Source organism: Natator depressus, chromosome 1 (assembly GCF_965152275.1).
Source record: "Natator depressus isolate rNatDep1 chromosome 1, rNatDep2.hap1, whole genome shotgun sequence".
Lineage (NCBI taxonomy): Eukaryota > Metazoa > Chordata > Testudines > Cheloniidae > Natator > Natator depressus.
In genome coordinates this window covers 99,596,261-99,611,911 of record NC_134234.1, presented here as the reverse complement: position 1 = coordinate 99,611,911, position 15,651 = coordinate 99,596,261, and the positions used below count along the sequence as shown (strand labels likewise).

At 43.9% G+C, this 15,651-nt stretch overlaps 1 protein-coding gene across 6 annotated transcripts in view; it reads left to right on the top strand.

The window, feature by feature from the left end:
- The window catches only part of TMTC4 (transmembrane O-mannosyltransferase targeting cadherins 4), a 61,442-nt gene that overhangs the window by 23,848 nt on the left and 21,943 nt on the right, over nt 1–15,651 (top strand). For all 6 annotated transcript variants that reach the window (XM_074963122.1, XM_074963103.1, XM_074963109.1 and 3 more), the window contains 6 exons: nt 5,481–5,578; nt 7,756–7,848; nt 10,357–10,518; nt 11,562–11,764; nt 14,658–14,829; nt 14,920–15,051. In XM_074963122.1, the coding sequence (XP_074819223.1) occupies nt 5,481–5,578; nt 7,756–7,848; nt 10,357–10,518; nt 11,562–11,764; nt 14,658–14,829; nt 14,920–15,051 (860 nt within the window). The remainder of the gene's footprint in view (nt 1–5,480; nt 5,579–7,755; nt 7,849–10,356; nt 10,519–11,561; nt 11,765–14,657; nt 14,830–14,919; nt 15,052–15,651) is intronic.

Below are 15,651 nucleotides of genomic sequence, written 5' to 3'. Positions count from 1 at the left end.
GGCTAGCTTCATCCTTGTGCCTTCCATTCATGCAGATTTACTCCACCAGGGCAGAATTATAATGTTTTAGACAGAGTTATTGAAAATTAAAGTGGCTTTTGAGGAGTGGTGTCATCTCCTGGAAGGTGCTAAATTCTCAGTCCACGTTCTTACTGATGATAAGAACTTGGAATTCCTAAAGACAGGTCGGCCCTTGAACCAACAGCAGGCCTAGTAATCTCTCTTCTCTACCCTTTGATTTCATGGTCGCTACCAGAACAAGGAATGGGAAGGTGCGCACATTATCTAGAAAGGACAAGTGTTACGAGCCTGGCATGGAAACCCCATCCATGATCCTCAGACCGTCAAATTTTATTGTGGAGTATGGTGCTAGCAATCCAATTCTCTTCATCTGGTCCCTATTGTCCAGTGAATCGTTTGCAGTTCAAATCCATTGGGCCCTAGAAAATACCAATCTGACTTGGCGTTCACACACCACAATGGGATCCTCTACCACAAGGAGCGCATCTATGTGCCCGAGGGGACACCCAGGCTCCATGTCCTAAGACTCTGCCGCGATGCTCCTCTGGCAGGCCACTTTGGCCAGTTCAAGACCCAGGACCTGGTGTCTAGAAGCTTATGGTGGCCAGCCCGGCATGCTTCTGTAGCAACTTATATGAGGTCTTGTGATCTCTGTGCCTGGACGAAGACCCTTGTGTCAGACCACTGTGTCTCCTGCAGCCCTTGCCCACCCCATCTCGGCCCTGGACTTTCTTGTGGAACTGCTGCCCTTCTAAGGACACAGTACAACTCTAGTGGTAGTGGATCTTATGAAGATGCTGCATTTTGTACCACATTTGGGGCTTCCACACCGCCCGAGAGACAGTCTTTTTGAAGAAAATGTCTTTTGCCTTTGTAGGTTACCAACAACACAGTTTCTGATTCGCAATCCCAGTTTGTTTCTCATTTTTGGCAGGAATTCCTGCGCCTTCCAAGAATTAACACCTATACCTTGACTGCTTACCGCACAAAAACCAACAGCCAGAGAGAACAGATCAATTGGTTTCTGGAGCAGCACCTACACTGCTTTCTTAATTACCATCGCTTATCTTTCACAGAGAATTCACCTACAACAGTGCCACGCATGTCTCCACCCAACTGTCCCCCTTGTTTTGCTAAGCCTAGATTGCACCTTCGCTTCCCCCCAAGATCCTCACCAAGTCCCCAGTGCCTGCCATTTCTGACCTTACTGTTTGCATCCATCAGGTGCACCAAAAGCTTAAACGCTGGTCAGAAGAAGCTAAGGTAGCCTTCCAACTATATGCCAGTCCGCACTGTCAGCCAGCCCCCAGCTTCTCAGTGCGGCATGAGGTCTGGCTGTCTGCCCAGAACCTTAAATCTACTCACCCATCTACGAAGCTGGAGCACCAGTACTGTTAAGGAAAAGTTAGCACATGTGACTCCATTTTGGTTTGGGGCCCACCATTGTCTAAAAGCAAGCACATCATGCACCAGGAGGAGTGTTCCTTAGATACTGCATTCCTGTGAAAATCCTCCTCCTTGTCTCCAGCCTGCCTTGACTCCCGGTATCTGTTCTTTGTGTCTCACTCCCTATCTCTTGGCCTTTGATGTGAGGCCTCCCACCCTGATAATAAAAGTTACTGATGCATCGCTTTAGGACCATGCTGTGTAATTAACATACTAGTTTAGCACGAGGAATGCACCAAGCAGGGATAGGTGGTAGATAAGAAAAGGGTTTGTTTATTGGCTAAGGTTTCCGATGCACAAGGGCAACATGCTTTGCTAAGAGGTATATAACCTTTGTATAATCTGTATTCGGGGTCCCCTCCTGGCTAGCAGCGGGGCATTATGCTCAAGCGTAATAAACTTGGTGTTTTTTGGGAACTCTGCAGTTGTGGACTTTGTTTATGTGCCTCAGCCTAGATTCGAACTGTGCGTGTCCTACCAGGTGTAATTCGCAGCAGTTGTGTGCGTGTCCTACCAGGTGTAATTCGCAGCAGTACTTGGGGGGGCCCTTTTAGATTATGGAACAGATTAATCTAGTAACCTTCAGGCTACAGCTATTGGAATCCTTTCAAGGACTGTCCCATATTCCATATCTCCCTGTTAAAACTATATACTGCAAATCCCTTTCACTGCCCCACCCTACCCATAACCATTCAAGAGTAGGAAGAATACATGGTGTGGGAAATTTTGGACTGTCACCGACTGGTGAAGGCTCCAGTACTTAATTGACTGGGAGGGATATGGCTCAGATGGGAATCAGGGGAACATATCCACGACCCTGACCTGCACGCTTTTCACTACGCCTGATTGAAAAGAACAGGCCTTGAGGACCCCAGGAGTTACACCCAGGGGATGAGGGAAGGGGAATATTGTCAGCAATCAAGGCTTGCAGCAGTCGGGCTTCTGGCACTCCAGTAAGCGAAGCTGGCCTACAGCAGGCTACCTGATTGATCGCACCATCTGATTGGTCAGGAACGGCAGCTGGCTGGCATTTGAACCTAGCAACATCAGCTCTCCGGCTGCTCAGTGTGTATCAAGCCGGCAGGTGCGCTTGCCCTTGTTCCATCCTTGCTCCTGCTTTGTTCCAGCCACGGTTCCTCTTCTGCTCCTGCCTCTCTGGTACTGATCCTTGGTTCTGCCCCTGGTTTATGACTCTGGTTGACCTGCCAGCTCCGGCATTAGACTCCTATCTCACCGTTACTGACCCTTGGCTTGTTCCTGGACTCTGCCCATCCTGGACCCAGCTCTAACTGGTAGGCTTAACTCTTGCTTTAGCCACTAGGCCAGACTGTCCACAGCCCAGTCTCTAAGAGGTGGAAATTAAAAGAACTCATTGCCCTTTTCAAAAAGCATATGCAGTAACCTCATGGTATACTGATCACCATTCTCTCTCTTACATCCCCCTCCCTTCCCAAACTGGAAGGGAGAAGAAAATGGTGCCATGTTCAAGGGTGTGTGTGTGTGTGAGCTCTTGCTAATAACATAAGGTTTCTCTTCCTACACAGTCAGTGCACTACCAGGGTTTGTGTTGTTAAAGATCTTTGGGTATCTCATGCATGAAAGGTGCTAAATATTATTCTACTTATTTATTATTTTAAGATAATTTCTATCCTATTCTAACATACTGCTTCTGACATTAATTTCACCAAAACAGTCACCAAACTGTGTCTGTGTTTAAAAAACCCAAGTACCTCCAAAACATCTTTTCCCCCCTCCCCCCAAAAAATAAAGCCTGATCCAATTGGACAAAAATATTCTGAAGACAGGATATGGCAGTGGAATGTTAAACCATAAACATTAATTTGTTCTAGGTACTCTCAAAAATCTATGTCCCTGGATTGTTATGAGCAATCACGTGTTTGGTTATGTCATACAAAATCATCTGTACTTCTCTGAAGTCCAAACATACCGAATGCATAAATGTCTTGAAACAGTTGGGCATGTTGTGATGTAGATATTGGAAATGCCTGTTATGTTGCCCTGAAAGCATCAGCTGTCAAGCAGTATGCTGCCTTTAAGGGCCCCTGTCCGCAGTAGTATCTGTGGGTAATCTTCTGTATCTTCCCACTGACCTTGAAGTTCTCATGTTACTATAATCTGTGCTTCTTGACTGCAGACCTTAATTGCTGCACTCCTGGTCCTCCACTTAAACACTGGAGTTACTGAGTTCTGTGACATTCAGTTACAATGTTAACTCCTAGGGAATTCTGTGCCACTGCATACACATAGAATTCATGTCCCCTGCAGATGTCTTTGCTTCCATGCAGAAAAATGACTTTCTGATGGGGAAGCAAAGGGAGGCTGCAAGAGCGGTCACGGTCACACACATCCCTCCCCAGCAGCATGGGCATGTTGTTTTGGGTGCCTTGGAGCAACTGGTGGAGAGGTAAATTGCTGCCGAGGATGGGGGAGAGTGGGGCTGGGGATGCTCCAGCTGGTGGCTCCTACCTTGTGCCTGGCTCAGCTGATAGACCCGTCTTGGGGTGGGGGACGACAGGACTTCCTCATCCCCTACAAGGTGCAGCTGGGCCCAGGTCGGGCCCAGGTCAGACCCACCCCCAGAAACCTCCCCTGGCTGTAGGAAACTCCGAACCCCGCCCCTGCCCTGCTTCCTGCCTCCATCACTCCTCAGCCACGAGGAGAGGGGTCATTGTTTGGGAAGCTGCTCCCCTGTTCATCCAATCCCCATGCATCCAGACTCCCTCATACCCAACCCCCCGATCAAGCCTCATTCCCTGCACCCAGACTGTCCCTGCACTCAAATCACCACGCTGATGACTCCCACCCCCCACGCAGTGAGCCCCTTGTACCCAGACTCCTACCCCACTGAGTGTCCCCCCCAAAGAGCCCTCTGCACCCAAACCCTTCCCCTGCTGAGCCCCAACCATAGGTGCTGGAACTGGGGATGCTGCTGCACCCCCTGGCTTGAAGTGGTTGCCATCATATAGAGGGTTTACAGTTTGGTTCAATGGCTCTCCGCACCTCCACTATACAAATTGTTCCAGCACCCCTCGCCCCAACCACGTTTACCTGCAGAGTCACATTGCCCCAGCACCTGGACCCCCCCCCCCCAACAAGCCCCTGTGCAACCTGATCTGCATCTGGACCCCCCACTGGGCCACCCACACCCAGATTGCCCCAATAGAACCCTCTTGCCCCACACCTGGATCACCCTACACTAAGCCCCTCCACTAATTATATCCTGCTGGACTGAACCTGCCTGCCTGCCCCTGGCTTCCGGGTCAGGTGCAGCCTCACCGCCTTGTCTGTGTGTGTGTGTGGGGGGGCTGCAGTGTGATCTTCCCACTTCCATGCAGCCAGTGGCCTTTGCTCCTCACTGCCATACTGGAGCCTCCACATTTTTTCATTGACAAAATTTGCAGAATTTTAAAATATTGTGTGCAGAATTTTTATTTTTTGGTGCAGAATTCCCTCATGAGTAGTTAATGGAATATTCTGATGTACTGCTTAAACAAATCAGCCTTGCAGGTGCTTTTAACCCAGAGCACCTTTCAGATTAAGCAGCAGTTAAAATATGACTCACATGGATGATACCTCACATATAATAATTAAGAGGAATTTTACTTTCTTATTCTCTGGCAGCCTGGGAGAGTGGCCAGTATTAACAGATCTATGCCAGGAATGATAAACTTGTGTCTACGGAGTGGGGAGTAATCTTTGAAGATAAAATGTTGTAGAAACCTATGTGGAGCCTCTGCCAGACTTGGAGAGACTAGAATGTCTACCAAACAGGAAGATATCTAATGTGTCTATGGTGCACTAAACAGCTACTGCCAAGGGACTAATGTCAGTATAGTACTATTGGTGCCTTCTAGTCTTAAAAGGTAAATCTCTTGCTTGGCATGAGAGAGAAGACGAGAGAGAAAATAAATAGTGTTGTGTTTTATAAAGTAAAAGTTCTAGTGTTAATTTAGGTTTATGTACCATTTTTATGTCATATTTTACATTGACAGATAAGGAAGGGAACCATTTTTCTACACTCTGGGTACTGGCGAGTGTTCTTCTTGGTGCAATAGCCATGCTGTGCAAAGAACAAGGAATTACAGTACTGGTAAGGTCTCTTCATAACCACTACATTCTGTCCTGAGCATCGATAAGATACTACTGCACACATGCTTCTGCAAATCTTCTCCACATCTGCAAACAACTTGGATTGTGCTTCTGCATTAGTCTGTTAAGAAAATTGGCTTATGAATGTTAAACATTGACCTAGCCAGGCTCTGGGCCCAGTGCTTCTAATGTGATTACTTTTGTGCTTGTTTGTGTCTCTGTGAGCAGCTTGCATGTACCTATAGAAGTCTCTAGTTGCCTGCTTTGTAGACATTAGAGTGCCAGTTTTAGTCTGTGCCTCATTGGATGCCTGTGTTCTTGCATGTCTGACTGTCATCTTGTGCCCACGATGCCAGCAAATCTACAAAGGGATTGTTCATAGATTAAATGAACAAGACTGATAAATGGCTGATAAAGAAGTTTTCGTATGCCCCACACCCCCTTTTTTAAAAAAAAAACAAAAAACTGTTGACACTACCTAGTCAGAAGTAGCTGTTCTGCTTACCGCTTTTATTGATTCTCTTCCTTATTTTAAGCACGTATCTAAATAGGAGCCTTCTTGTTTGAGTTGATGTGCTTCTGTATCTTTTTACTCACCTGAGGTCGTCCTGTTTGTGATGACCCTATCGCTTCAGCAGTAGCCTAGTGAGATGCCAAAATTGGGGTTTATTTCTACAGCTGGAGAATGGCTTCAGCTAGAAGTGGTAGGGATGGAGTAGTAGAACAGAGGAATACTTAAGGAATGAAGAACCTTGTTCATATTATTCTGAGTATAAAGAAAACAAGTGACAGAAAACATATCCTGGAGCGTAAGCAGAGTTGTTTTTAGACTATCTTTCAAAAGCATGTGTGGGAGACACAGAAGTAGCTCTCTAACTTAAGGTGTGCTGTGGTTGTTTCTCAGAGTAGCATGACAATAATGTTTGAGTAGCAGCCTCAGCTTTTATTTTCTGTCTGTCTTTGTTGATGTTGCATTGTTAGGATGATGATATTCATCCTCAAGCTCAGGGATAAGGGTTTCACAGTAAGAGAAGCACAGGCCAAAGGGAGCAAAAACAAGGGTAAAGAAGAGCCATAGAAGCCACACACAAAAATGAATAGTGCCTCATGTTGAAATGCCCCTTTCCAACTGGATTCCTGCCTCCCTCTCTTCCTTGGTAAGCCAACCACTGTATATGCCAGCTGGCCTCCTTGCATGGAGTCACTCTGAGGTTCATGCCAGTTTCCCTCTGATTCCTGGGGCTGACAGAGACGGATTTGGTTTTTGCCTCTTAATGAGTAGAAACCCTTACCCTCACCTGGCAATGTGCTTCTGCTAGTTCCTTGTAGCCCTTAAGACACTAGATCATCTCCAAAGATAATATTAGGATGCTAGCTACATATCCCTCGTGCATAAGTGTTAAAGATTACTGAATATTTTTGGTGGGGGTGGGATGTATTTGACATAGAATATGCCATGAAAATAGCATGTCAGAATAAAAGGGTTACTGGAGCAGATGGATATATGGGACCTGATTCTGACCTTGTTTTCACCAGTGTAACTCCATTAACTTCAGTTGAATTACTCCTGATTTTAAGGTTTTGTCTGGCAAAGTGCTGAGAAACAAAGGCTGAATGCCCTCAGATCCTATAGAGATCTACAGGATTTTGCCAGAGGTTTTCAGTACCTTGCAGGATCGGGCACTTACGATTCCAGTGAGAATCCTGCCTGGATCCTCTGTAACTCTGTCTAAGCCATTGCTCTGGCAACCTGTGTGACCGTTTAAAGAAAAAGGTGACTTGAAGCCATCCCGCCAAAATATGCTTGATGCTTCACTGGTCCACAGTGAGAGGTAAGGGATGGGTGCCTTTTAAAAATCTACTTTATTGCACTAGTCCCTATGACTGCAACCCTGGGCTGCAAAAAGGGTGGGGAGGGCAGAGAGGAGGTGGGGTAATGTTCTTATGCCCCCCATTACACATGCATAGGCCAGGAGGCTGCCTGGCCATGCACAGGGGTGCATGCGGCATCCTGTCAACTGCTGAGGCATGGTCTCCTGTAGTGTTCTTGGAGCACTGACTGTATCCATTTGTAAAAAGTTCAGAATCAGAATTAAGAAGCACAGTGATTCACTATAGAAGTAGGATTTTTAAAATACCCTTTTAATAAATGAGTTCTTCTTTCTCTTGGTTATTTAGGGGTTGAATGCTGTATTTGATGCTCTGGTGATTAACAAACTAAATATTTTGGAACTTATTCAAAAGGTACTACGTAAGGACAAGTCATTGGAGGTGAGTGTGCTCAGTCTCAGTTCATTCTAGCTGTCCAGGCAACAAAAAAGATGCCATTTTCACAGTTTTGTATGTGCTGGGAGTGAAATCAAAAACAGTATATAATTTGAGTCAGCAAAACAAGGCAGCGATCTGGAACGTCATGGTAGAGCATTGCTGTATCCAGCAAGACTTAAACGCCTGCATTTCATAGCTCTTTTCACAGCAATATATAAAGAGCTGATGTCCAAGTATTTAAGAAAGCTGTCTCTAACGTATGGAATCAGTCCAAGATCAGTCAAATGGATGTTGGCAACATCCGATTGGCAATGTGAAGAACGAATTATTTATCCAGATTTACAAAACAGATTTTAAGGCAGAAAAAGCAAGAGTTACAGCATGCACAGAAGGTACTTGTTACGTAAGAGAATAATTTTCTCTTTTGGCAATCCAGCTCAAATACTTTTTCCCTCAGAACACACATTGCCAAGAAAGAAAGAGGCCTCCTAGTATCTAGACATAGAAGCTGTGAATGAGAACCCATTTAATCCACTGGCAGTTACTGGAGGATAAATGGGTGTCTACAGTGGACCCTAATTCATCCATTATCAGGTAAAATGGAATCTGGCATGTCACATGTGCAATGGCAAGCAAATCCCAGAAATAACAAGCATTGGGTAAACTTTTGACTGCAACTGGATAGTCCCTCGAGAGAGGAGAGTTACTAATGACAAACTAATTATCTGTTCCTCCTGTGGAGGGTTCAACAAGGCAGAAAAATCTTCATTGGACTTTGCATGGTGTGAAACTGCAGAGAACCGTTGCTCCTCTGGTGCTTAGTTTAAGCCCTATGGAGCGTCCATAAACTCTGCAAGTATGAAGTGTGAATGAAAGGCCCTTTGGAGCTTAAAGAGGGATCTCAGTAAATGGGAGTGGACTCTGTAGAATTGAATCAGCCAATCTGGGCAAAGAGAGCTAGCTCAAGGGAAAGGGGTAGTTCTAGCGGCAAAAAGGAATGCCAGAGCACTCAACAGTGTAATTTGACTGTCAGCTTAAGAAAAGTGAGGAGTCTTGGGATTAGTAGGGGACTAAAGCAGAACCACTTCAGAGTTTTATTGAGGAAAATGCTTCAAAGATAAACCTTTTATAAGTGAAGCTCTTTACAATGTGAAGAGTTGAAAGCATTGTTTCTGGTTTACAATTTTAAATCATTAGGGCTATGTGTGGAAAACTTCAAATGCCAGTTTTCATGAAAATATGATGGAAAATATTAATAGCTCATTAATTTTAACTTCTCCTACCTCCAGAAATTGTTCTGATCTGTGCATGGAAATTTATCAGTCTTTGTATACAGACCGTTTCAGGTTCCTTACAATTTCTCACCCCTGCCCCCCCAAATCCCCCAGGAGCCTAAAGAGACATTAAACTTTTTTTTATCACAATTTCAGATCCAGACCCTCTCTTTCACATTTAAGCCTCAACCCTTGGCATAAGAATTGGACAAAAGAGCAGTGACGTTTCTTCTAACTTTTGTTTATTTTAAATTTTTCTCTCCACCATGATGATTTTCATGAAAGATAAACTTCCCTAACCACGTTGTGGAAAGTGACCTGAAAATGAGGTCATAATGGAACCCTAGAGGCAGTCTTAAGGATGGAATTCTTGTCTCGTTTCTCCATAATAAATCCTGTATAAACTGCAATAATATATTTTACAGTAAAATGTAGGTTTCTAAGTCACTTGGGCGTAGTCACACTTTTAAAAATTTTACCACAGTTTCCTCCTTGTCCCTGATTTTTACCCGTGCAACTTTCATGTATCAACATCAACATTGAATAGATTGAAATGGAGAAAAACACTTGTTTTGGAACAATATCATATACAAATATCTGTTTAAAACAGAACGCTAGTTAAATATTTCAGTTGTATTTAATTGAGATGTTTTTAAAATTAAATGCTCACAGTACATTATCATTAATTCTCAGAGAGTTGATCTTTCCAACATGCTGTATGCATATTTACAGCTGTTCCTCAAATCCTGAAAGAAACTGACTTGAGAAATAACTTAAACTTCCAGAGATTGTTAGAGATGCTTCTTAAAGAAAAATTTTCCTTTGTAATTCATTATCAAAAAAATTTTGTTTGCAATGTCTTTCTTTTCAAATTAATCAATGAAGACCACAAAATTAAACCAGAGAGAAGGGAATCCTCAACCTTTATTACTTTGTTTCTTTGTTGGTTGTTTCCCAAAGCCCCTACGATATATATCAGATCCTGTACAATCAGAAGGCACAGTCCTTCTCCTGAAGAGCTTCTTTCTTATTCTTTATTTGTAATAAATATTGTTGCCATAAAGCAAGTAGATACCCATGTGACAGAGAATTTGGTTCAATGGCTGAAAAACATTTATTCCCTTCGATATTTAGAATGCACAAATACCGTCTTCTCTCCAGCTCTTGCCGTTTTAGGTGGGTGGGAACAAGATCTGAAGGTGTTAATAATTTGTCCTGTTTTTGTTTTCTCCTTTAGAACATTGGGTTGTTTAAAAAGGGACTCCTCTTCAGGATAACTCTTCTGTTGTCTGGAGGGGCCATTATGCTCTTCATGCGCTGGAGAATTATGGGCACAGGACCACCCGCTTTTACTGAAGTAGACAACCCAGCTTCATTTGCAGACAGCTTGTTTGTGAGAGTAAGTCACAAACCTGTCATACTTCCGCAAGTTCAAACAAATTGGGTCTTTAAAAGGAAAGTTCAATTTTACTTCAGCACTTCAAAAAACAAACAAACAAAAAAACCCCCAATCAAATGAGTGTTTCTTGTATTTGTGGACTGTATGATGAATCACCTTTTTAGTAAATCTTGTGTGGTTTTATTTAATGTACTGTGTGTTTTCTTTCCCTCTTTTTCTATGTTCGTGGGAAAAGGAATACAATCCTTTTGCTGTCCTTTCCCTTAACACATATTGAAAGTTGGCCCTGCACTTTTCCTTCACCTTTGAATAAAATAACACCATGTTCTGGCTGGGTACGTGGCTTTGTCCTGGTTTTTTTGTTTTGTTTTGTTTTTGTTTTTTTGGTGCCTTTGCCTACAATGGGTATGTCTACACTACAATAAAAGACCCGCGGCTGGCCCAGGTCAGCTGACTCAAGCTCGTGGGGCTCGGGCTTCGGGGCTATAAAATGGAAGTGAAGATGTTGGGGGTTGGGCTGGTGCCCGGGCTCTGGGACCCTCTCCACCTGTGGGGTCTCAGAGCCCAGGTTCCAGCCTGAGCTCAAATGTCTACACTGCAGTTTTATAGCCCTGCAGATGGAGCCCAAGTTAGAAGACACAGACTAGCTGTGAGTCTTTATTGCAATGTAGACATACCCAATAATAAAGCTGGGGTTTTTTCACATTGCCTCGTATTTTGGGAGATTGTCCCACCCAGATCCACATACATAGAGTATTGTCTACAGTTGGATCTCCCATCCTGATTAGGAGAAGCATCCTGTGCTCAGAAAACATTTTTGATAAAAAAATCATCATATGATTTTTAAAAAATGCAAAATGAATGGACCTGTACGTAATTAGAATCATGTAGCATTTAAGTTAGGACACTTACTATTTTAAAAGATACATTTTGGGGGTGGAGCGGAAGGGAAACAAAGATCACAAAGAGTGCTGAAGTTGGGTTTCTTTTGGTGGGGGGGGAGTTTAGTATCAAATAAATGTTTGTTTTCCTTTGACTGACAGGCTATAAACTATAATTACTACTATTCGTTGAATGCATGGTTGCTGCTGTGTCCCTGGTGGCTGTGTTTTGATTGGTCCATGGGCTGCATACCCCTTATTAAATCAGTCAGTGACTGGAGAATAATTGCACTAGCAGCACTTTGGTTCTGCCTAATTGGCCTGATCTGCCAAGCTCTGTGCTCACAAGACAGCCATAAGAGAAGGTAAGAGACAGTGCTGGATTTTAAATTCCACACTAGGTTAAGTACAGTGTTATTTTGTTAAATCCAGTGCTGATCATTTTAACAATCCAGTGGAACCAATATCTAGCAAATGTATTTCAAATAAATATTTATAGCTATTATTACAGTTTCATCCCAATTTGGGCGTTGACTACAGGGAAGCAAACTTGTAGAAAGGGGATGGATGGCTGCTTTATTTTCCTACTGAAATGGCATTTTGAGATCCTTAGCACTGTAGGTGGTAAAAAGTAATTTGTGGTGAGAGCAGAGTGTAATTGATGTATGTTGTGCCCCTCTTTTTACAATTCTTTTTTTCCTTCTTTTGTAATAAAGGGCCTTTTTTGAAAAGATGTAGTGATTCTGGCCATTGATTAAAAATAAAATGCTATCCCAGAGTGATTACTCTTTTATCAATGAAGGGTTATTGAGAAAATAATTGGGTGGTGGTGGGGAAATTGTACTTTATACAAAAGAAAACCAAAAGCTTCTGTAAATAGAAGCCTTTAATATGATAAAAGAATTTAACATCTCTCATGCTATGTTTAGGTTGCACTTTTTGGATGTCCTCAACTGATAAATTTGCCAGCTCTAAAATTATATAAACAGTTTAATCCCAATGCCATCCATCCATTGTTCAAATTTTTATCATCTTCTGCAGTGCCAATTTTTTCCTCTAAAATGTTAATCTATTATATACTTCCCTTTCCCCTATACTGTTACCAGTTTGTACAGCCTAAGTCAATACTCTCACTGCTTCTGTGTCTGTATTAATGAGAGGCACACACACCAGAGTATGGTTAAATGTAGAAGCTGCAATTTTAATAAATTATTAACCAACAAGGAACCCCTTCCCAAACTACCTGGCAAGGCTGTTCTAGTGTGGAATTTAACTGGGTGCCAGTGGTCCAGGTTCTACAAATCTCACAATGGATATGGGGGCAGTGCCCCCTTTACGCTCCCAGGCCTGCTCGGGGATCCTGGCAAGAAGTCAGAGTCCCAGCCCATTCCCCTCATGGAGGTAGGAGAGATGAAGGGATCCAGACTGCACGAGGTATGGACCCCTTCACCATGCAAAGTTGTGCTTGAGGCCCATGCCCAAGAAGCACATTGAGTTAAGAATTTCATATAGGACTGTTTCTTAACTCCCTCCTTCCTCCCCACCCACTGGAACCAGCCAAGGTGGCAACATATGTAATATAAATCCCTAAATCAAACTGCTTGGATGTTTGATGGAAGGTGGAAAAATCCCCACACAGTCTTTTGCCATGTAAGGGGAAAAAATTCCTTCCAGACCCCAAATAAAATTTGGCCATCAGCATAGCCCCTTAGGGATCTAGTATACTAAGAGGGGGTAAGGGTGGGGCTGGAACAAAGCCAAAATGGCTACAGGCCAGCAGTGGGCAGAAACAACACTTCCTCTTCACCCTGCCTCTGCAGTTGGGAGCCAGTCAGTGGGTCTGCCCTGATCCAATCATCCAATGGCAGCTGGAGTGTGTGGGTCAGACTCAGACCCTGTTAGAGCCAAGCCACTCCCTCCCCCTCCTGGAAGGGAAGAGGAGGGAAGACCAGTGGAAGCCCAAATTTCTGCCTTCATTCTCCACCCAAGGGAGGGGCAGCAACACAGAGAGTCAATAGGCCAGCATTCATGATCACCTCTAAACTAACAAAATAATTTTGAAAGTGTGGTGAAGGCCTAGCACACGGGGGGAACGGACCCAATTTTGGTTTCAAGTTCCCAAAAGTTTATTATAAATAAAAATTAGTGTAAAAATATTTTAATGTAATGTATAGATACCTTGATGGTGGCTCTCCTTTATGAAGAACAGGCCAGCTTTCTGACATGAACGCTTGGCTTCTTTGATTGGTCTTCTACTGAGAAAACTGGTTATTTCAAGCGCAGTTTCTTCTTTAACAAGTTTATGATGCATCTTTAGGTGGCTTTTTAAATAAACACTCAAAAATTTTACCTGAATTGGTCATTTGTTAGTTTAAAAAAATTGTATATAGGTGTAATCAGTTTTATTGCCTGTATATTTGGATCAGGAAGAACAAAATTAATGATTTCCAGTTTATTAGGGTCATTTTGTGTCCTGGAATTCAGGTCTTGACTTCAGTTTAATTTTGTGGGAAGTGTGTCTGAATTTTCAAAGAAGCCCACGGGAGTTAGGCACCCATTAATGCCATTTAAATTCAGTGGGAGGTAGACATGAATAGATTAAGTCGGGGCAGGCAAACTTTTTAGCCTGAGGGCTGCATTGGGTTTTGGAAATTGTATGGAGGGCCAGTTAGGGGACGGGGGTGTGGCCCGGCCTCTTCCCCCACCCCCCTTCTTGCCCCCGATGCCCTGCCCCTGGAACCCCGACCACCCCTGGACCCCTGCCCCATCCAACCCCCCTGATCCCTGTCCACACCCCCATCCCTTGACCACCACCCCAAACTCCCCTGCCTCTATCCAACCTCCCTGCCCCCTTACCGCGCTGCCTGGAGCACCGGTGGCTGGCAGCGCTACAACCGTGCTGCCCGGCTGCAGCCAGCCATGTCACTGCACAGCACAGAGCACCAGGTCAGGCCGGGCTCTGCAGCTGCGCTGCCCCAGGAGCTTGCAGCCTCGCGGCCCAGAGCATTACACTGGTGGCGGTGCAGTGAGCTGAGGCTGCGGAGGAGGGGGAACAGCAGGGGAGGGGCCAGGGGCCAGCCTCCTGGACCAGGAGCTCAGGGGCCGGGCACGAGGGTCCCGTGGGCCGTAGTTTGCTCACCTCTGGGTTAAGTCCACATAATGGCTCCCAATGATTATTAAACAGTTTTCATATAGTAACAGAAGCACTTTTTCATCTAAGTTTTGTTGCTAGATTGTGAGTCTGTTTCTTATTTCCAGAATTCTTACACTGGGACTGGGATTTCTTATTATCCCTTTTCTGCCTGCAAGTAACCTGTTCTTCCGAGTAGGATTTGTTGTTGCAGAGAGAGTCATCTATCTCCCCAGTATTGGCTATTGTATGCTACTTACGTATGGCTTTAGTCTCTTGAGCAAACAAGCGAAGAAAAAGGTACTAACTAACAGTCAATAAAACTGATGACCAAGACTAGTGGAGGAGCTTTAATACGATGATGATTAACCTGTATCTCCTTTCTTCAAGAAAACGCTGGCTGCTGCTGTACTAGGAATCTTGTTGATCGACGTGCTGCACTGTGTTATCCGCAGTAACCAGTGGAGGTCTGAAGAACAGCTTTTTAGGAGTGCTCTGTCAGTGTGCCCTCTTAATGCTAAAGTAAGTTGGTCACACTCGCTTTTTATTTAGTTTTTTAATATTCCATATGGTAAATACGTTGCAGTATAGCATCTCATGTACAATGCTAGCCCGGTGAAAGCACAGCCTAAAATAGACGTCTACCTTATAATGAATGACAGCATCGGCGGCTTCTCAGCCAGTGCAAGTTACAGTGCTTTAATTCAAAACTGAAAAAGATGAAAATAAACTGGATGTCAGTGAAGACATCCAGTCAAAGACAAAAAGACCAAATAATTAAATATATAACTAGTACCAGCTGTTGAAATAGTTGCATACAAAAGTGACTCTTTTCTGCAACAATCTCATAATCTGTGTAAAAAGAAAAATTAAACCATAAAAGTGTATTCAACTGATTTGCTGTCTGTGTTTTTAGAATCCTATTTTTGTCTACTTCAGTGGCGTTAGTACACTTCTGCTTTTTCTCATGTTAGCTGTGCTGCCTCTACAGGGCGATGGGAGAATGAACTGAATCACTCATCTCAACAGAACTGCGGAGTCTGTGGGTGAGATCCTCAACTCCTGCTCCTTGACATCTGTTAAAATGGCCAGAATGATGAAAAGGGGCTCAAAAAGCTTCCA